General features: G+C 29.5%; 2 protein-coding genes across 2 annotated transcripts in view; both read left to right on the top strand.

Annotated features, from left to right (window-relative positions):
* The window catches only part of LOC105449552 (homeobox protein ESX1-like), a 2,851-nt gene extending 2,204 nt beyond the window's left edge, over nt 1-647 (top strand). The window contains exon 4 of the mRNA XM_011688810.1: nt 589-647. Coding sequence (XP_011687112.1) covers nt 589-647 — 59 coding nt within the window. The remainder of the gene's footprint in view (nt 1-588) is intronic.
* The window catches only part of LOC105449551, a 7,308-nt gene continuing 983 nt past the window's right edge, over nt 171-6,495 (top strand). The window contains exons 1-9 of the mRNA XM_011688809.1: nt 171-404; nt 589-643; nt 795-927; nt 1,162-1,783; nt 2,031-2,150; nt 2,216-2,333; nt 2,411-2,672; nt 4,556-4,669; nt 5,160-5,250. Of these exons, the coding sequence (XP_011687111.1) occupies nt 2,100-2,150; nt 2,216-2,333; nt 2,411-2,672; nt 4,556-4,669; nt 5,160-5,250 (636 nt within the window). The 5' untranslated portion in view covers nt 171-404; nt 589-643; nt 795-927; nt 1,162-1,783; nt 2,031-2,099. The remainder of the gene's footprint in view (nt 405-588; nt 644-794; nt 928-1,161; nt 1,784-2,030; nt 2,151-2,215; nt 2,334-2,410; nt 2,673-4,555; nt 4,670-5,159; nt 5,251-6,495) is intronic.

Raw genomic sequence — 6,495 nt, 5'->3', positions numbered from 1 at the left:
ATTCCAACAAATTATTTCGATGATTTAATAAAAAATTATTTTCAGATCTGTTTTTAGCAAAATTTTTAGACCTTTCAATAAAATTGTTCTTTCCGTGTATTAAAAATTTTTACTTAATCGTTATTTTTTCTAATAATTTTTATATCAATTTTATTACTCATGGTATAATATCTAATATTTCTTTTCGGACAATATAAAAAATACAAATCAGATAAATTCGTTTAATGCAGAATTTGTCCATCGTTATTTCTTTATGCAAATTGATGCTCAAATGATTCATGAATAGATACCGAATTTCCTTGCTGTTTTGAAGGTTCACGCAACGTGCCTTAGATAGCTTTAAAGAATCCTACTTCTTTTTGATTGGAATAGGTGTAGTTTCATTGGCTATTAATTTATTACATGTAAGTTATATCTATAATGACGCTTTACCAAATGGATTCTATAATTCGATCTCACAAATTTTTATATATTTTATTTTAACATGTTAATTCCAGGCGATGCAAGCTGCATTAATTATAGACAATTTGAATGAGCTAGCAATATCTACTTTCTATGTCATTATTCATTTTTTTTACATTTTCATAGGGAATTATGGCGGGCAGACAATTACGGATCATAACGCAGATGTGTTAAAGGCGTTGTAAGTTGTTACAAAATTTTGCGTAATCTGTACATATATGCATAATTAATTATTAGAAGCAAATCTAATAATAAGATATACATATTTTAATTGTGCAATAATAAATAAAATAAATAATAGCTCATTCAACAGATTACAAATAAATTTTTAGATATCACATAAAATGGTATATGGCACCTGTACAAGTGCAAAAATTAATTCTTTTCTTAATGTTAAAAAATACAAAAAGTTTCGGTATAGTCATTGGAGGAGTATATGTTGCGTCATTAGAAGGTTTTATCACGGTGAGAAAATTCATAATTAACAATCAGTGCAATTATTTAGCGAATTATGCTAATGCGATCGTGCGTATTGCACGTTTTGCATTAGTAGTTCCATAATTATTATTATTATTATTAATCTCTATGCAATATCACAATTTTATTTCTTATAGAAATATGTTTAATTCTAAGAAACAATATATGTATATAAGTAATGATACTATATGATAAAAGATTTTTTTTAAATCACAATTTCAGCTTTCAAGTATGTCGTTATCTTATTTTATGGTAATCTATTCTGCGCAATAATGAACATGTATTATAATAAAAAATAATATAATTATAACAAATTGCACGTGAGTTGTTGTCGGATTAATAATGTTTCATCAAAAATATTATAAATAAATGTTAAGATAAATATTACCATAAGAGAAAATCGCAATTGTCATACTTTACTTTATTCATAATTCTTACTATCGTTTTAACGTATTATACAAGTATAATATTTCTTATGTTATAAAATAAAAGTAGATACGATGTCTTTTGCGACGTATTAAACTATAAAACGAAGTATGGTCGCGAAAAATTTTTCTGATGTTATTCGCGTCAGTTAGAAGTTGTAGTAAAATGACATATAATTATATATCAAAATCGATCGTAATTGTGAAAAACGACTTTCGAACGGCGCATTTGTTCTTTAAATTATTATATCATTTAATATTACTCTAAGGGTATACCTTCGATGTTTTTTACGGAAAATATAAGGGGAAAATAAGCGGAATACGTAATGCAACACAACTGGAAGGGAGAAAAAGAATAATTTCCGCGATAGCCTTGCAGTCGAGTTTCGGCATTTGAAGAGAAATGTTTGTCTCTGCGAGTAAGTACTATAGTGTAAACCGATGGCTTTTACTAATATGCGGTTTATGGCCTTATCAGAAGTCAAAATTCAGAAACATTCAGGCTACATTCTACCTCACTATTATATTCTCATTTATAGTGCTTCAGGTATGATGGCTTTATACTTGCAGTGACATAAAATGAATTTTAAAAATCAAGATATGTAATACATATGTTAAGCGCGAATAATCATCGGATATTATAAAAATACAAAATTAATATTTTAGCTTACGACTTTCATCAGCGCGGACTTCACTATAAACCTAGTCACGAAAGTATTATCGATCGTTCTTCCTATGTTAGTATCCATCATAAAACACGGCGCCTTCTTCTACAACAGCCGAAAAGTAAGTCACTCTTTCTATCGTGCTGCCTATCATAAATTGAGCGAAATATATTTGCATAATCGCAGATGAAACATCTTATAAATCTAATATGGTATCACTGGACTATAATTCAGGATAAACAAGAAATTGCAATATTAGAAAAGTATACCAAATTCTCCAGGCGATTTACAATTTTTATACTACGTAAGGATGTCAGGCAATATTATTTTTGATGCATTTAAAATATACTGAAAAAATTATCTTTACTATTTTGGTCATAGACGCCTTTGCTTTGAGCATGTTCATTATGATGATAGGCCACATATGGCCAGTGATTTTGGATACAATGGTACCGTTGAACTCATCTCGGCCACGACATTTCTACATTTTAGTGGAATGTTTTATCGATGAAGAAAAATATTTTTTTTGGCTTTTGTTACATACTATTTTGACTATATCTACAGCATTGATAATGATGATATCCGTTGGAACTATGCTCATGAGTTGCATTTTCCATGCTTGTGCAATGTTCAAAATTGCAAGGTAAAATTTTATGTATATTAATAAAATAATATAATATAATATAATATACTCATATGTATACTCTCTAAATATTCTAGAGTGAGATTCACTTCAAAAGAGTGAAAGTTCACTCCAGAAAATTTAGAGAATATAATAATCATTAATTTATTAAATATAGCGTTATTAACAAATGAATAGTATAAAAGATTTAGAACTTATTTTGTTCGATTTATTAATGCTAAATAACAATTATCAAAGAGATGGATCATCGATATTTTCACCCGATTGTTAAACAATGGATTTTAAACAATTGCAACAGTTTAAACCGATTTCTAAATTCTAATTAACAATTACTGCATGGACACTATAGGCAGATCTCAGATATCATTGTTAATTTGTTAAAGAATTAGTTGCATTACCGAATTTCTCAAAAACTTTGTCCTTTGCTGCTCGACAATAACTACTAATTATTTCTATCGCTACGTGTTTCGCAACGATTCATGAAGATCGAAAAACTAACGCTTACTCGAACACGCTCGCTCACTAGCACATATTAAAAATACGTACACATTTTTTCATCCCACATTTGGTAATTCTGCAGTTGGCATCGCTCGATATAGCCATTCTTCTCTTTGATTTTGAGGCGGTTATGGATTGCCATCATTAAATGATTCGTTGATAGCTGGTTCATCACTTTGCGAGATAGACCAGAGCTTCATGATCCGCTCCTACGCTTGTAAATCGATTTTTCGTGATACCAACGTTTCATACAATGATATGGTTTTTTAATGTTTTTCTTACTTTATGAGAAAGACGTATAGAACCCTAAGAAAGGCGTATGCACCCTTAGATCATCGAACTGTGTCCGTTTGATGATTGTGTTTGAATGTAAACATCGTTTACTTATAATATTACACCATAATTCTGGCGAATCGAGATCATGACATCTGTTTCCGCCACGTGGCGTCATATTTCTGTGTCCTCTTCTTCCTGCTTATCGTCGTCGTCACTTTCACTTTCCGTCTCACTGTCGTCTTTTCTAGCGGCATTTTTAAGTCGTATTTGCAACATCGCCTTGTCACCGGTCAAAGCCCAAATTTCACAAGCGCATCTTTAATTCTTGTCTTTGATTAATGCATCAACAATAACATCTTCATCTTCTTCGTCGTGTGCCTCCTGAAGAGGCATACATTCATTTCTCATCTTCTTTTCATACTTCTCATCTTTTTTTCATACGTCTTCGATGGCTCCCTTTGGCACGTTCGTCGGCTTGCTTTTCGTTACCGCTCAGTGCCTCTCGCATCGTCCTTCGCCAATGCTACTTGTAATCTTTTTTTTATTGCCACTTTGCTTGCACCAGTCTCAATCCATTTTTTCGAGATCTTATCTTATCTCGTCTACGAACAACGAATCGATTTCTTTTTTCATGGTTGTCTCGTTTGATCCTCCATTTTGTTTAAGATTTTCATCTTCCGCAGCCCTCACACCAATTAGCATGTTTAACCATTCATTTCATCGCGTTTTTCGTCTTCGACTTAATCTTTCGTCTCCCACCATCTTTCTTTATTTGTTACTCTTCGAAATATACCCAGAACCACACGCGAACCGATTCTAGATCTTCTCTCACAATGTAAAATTAGTCGCACGAGCAATCCTAAATATTTTTCGAAACTTCATTCTTTCCTCACTATATTCGATGAAGGGAATTATTCCTGTCGTTAAGTCTCTACGTGTTTCCCGACGATTATATATGTATATGTAGTATGACATATCTATGTAATCTTTAATATTTAATCTTTATATTATTAATAGATGTAAGATTTTTAATGTGGTTAATAATTTCTTTATCTTCTTAATTAGAATATAATCACAAACTTTTTGAATATTTAATGTCACATCTACAGCTATCGCATTAGACATGCAGTGACCGAGGATTTTGAAGCATCATCTTCCCAAAAAGATCATGCAATTTATAAAAAAATAATTAACGGAGTGCATATTCAACGAAAAGCTATAGAGTTGGTATTTTTTAACAAAAATTTTAATATAATATAATAATTAAATTTAGAAAAAGTGGCTTACAATTATATTAACATATATTATGCTTAATTAATATATTTTGAATAGTCATTTAAAATATTGTATTTCTCAATCTTATCTACGTATACTACATATTTTAATAACAGAAAAATTTTTATCTTTAAAACTTTATTCTTAATCATTATTAAAATATACTATCAATTTTTTATTCAGGTATTGCAAGTAACAAGTTACTTGAATATCATTAAATGAAGATTTAAAACTGGACTTTAGAAAAAGTTTTGCAACAAATATTTCTGAATTGTAACTTTCTTGACTTAAATCTTGACTTAAAGAGACAGTTTAATGAAAAACTTTTTATTTTTATGCATGTCTCATTGCCATTTATAACCATTCACATTATATTTAGCATTTAATATAAATATGAATATTATAACTAAATTATATTATTATATTATTTTATTGAAGATTTGCTGATTTAATCGTGTCCGATATGAAAATACCTTTTTTCATATTACTTACTGTGGGGATAGCTTCATTAGTTCTTAATATATTTCAAGTGAGTGTCGATCTTTCAAATGGGAAAATGTATTAATCAATTTATTTCTACAATTAATAAAGTACTCATTTTAAATCTACATATTAGACATAATTCTAGGTTTTCATTGCATTATCCACACATGATATGAATGAACTGTTTACAACCTTTACGTTTGTTGCCGCACAATTGTGCTATATGTATTTAGGAAATTACGGTGGGCAGATAATTACGGATCATTACGTCGAAGTATTTAATGCGACGTAAGTAGTAAAATCATTTGCTATATAATGTATTTGAAAAATGTACACTTAAATATATTGAAAAAATAAGATCTGTATGATACTGTATGATACATAAACAAATATTTGAAATATTTCATAATTAAAATTTTTGCTCTCTTTCTTATGTAGATGTGATTCATACTGGTATATGGCACCATTACGTGAACAAAAATCGTTATTGTTCATAATGCAGAGGACTTCAAAAAACTTTTCTTTCGTTTTTGGAATATTTGTAGTCTCGCTAAAAGGTTTTTCTACGGTAATGAACACAATTAAATTTGTAATAGTTATATCCTAAATTTCATCTAAACCAAAACGTAAATTTACAGCTTGCGAGCATGTCAATATCTTATTTTACGGTAATCTATTCCATAATTTCAAGATAATTATTTAAAAGAGAAAATCTTTATTCATAGAATCTTGTACTAATTATTTTAATATTGTCAAATGAAAATATTTATTCAGGTAATTTGATGTTACTAATTATCTTAATGTTGTATTATGTTGCATTATATATCAAATATGTATTATGCAGCTATATAATTACAAGTTTTAAAATGTAAACAAGTTTATATAGGTGTATATGCTATAGGCTTTAATCTATATTTATGTATAATCCATACATACGATATAATTATATATATATATATACATATATATTTTGCAGCCTTTTTGTATAATCAGCCTTTTTGCAAAAAGGCTAGCCTCTTTGCAAAAAGACACCTTTTTGCATAACGCCTTCGAAAATGATTTGGGTTAGGGTTAGGTTTGGGTTATAGGGGGGGCTCAAACATACTGCCTCCACATATGTACTTTACAACGCAAAGCCAGTGATCCACATGGGTTTGCAATGAATGTTTGCAATAAATAACTTAACCCAAATCATATATTTCTTGGCGTTATCCAAAAAGGCGTCGTTTTGCAAAAAAGCTGATTATACAAAAAAGCCTGCGACATATATACACATATATATATATATATA

Source organism: Wasmannia auropunctata, unplaced genomic scaffold (genome assembly GCF_000956235.1).
Source record: "Wasmannia auropunctata unplaced genomic scaffold, wasmannia.A_1.0 LD336076.1, whole genome shotgun sequence".
Classification (NCBI taxonomy): Eukaryota; Metazoa; Arthropoda; class Insecta; order Hymenoptera; family Formicidae; genus Wasmannia; species Wasmannia auropunctata.
This window is presented reverse-complemented; position numbering and strand designations above follow the sequence as displayed.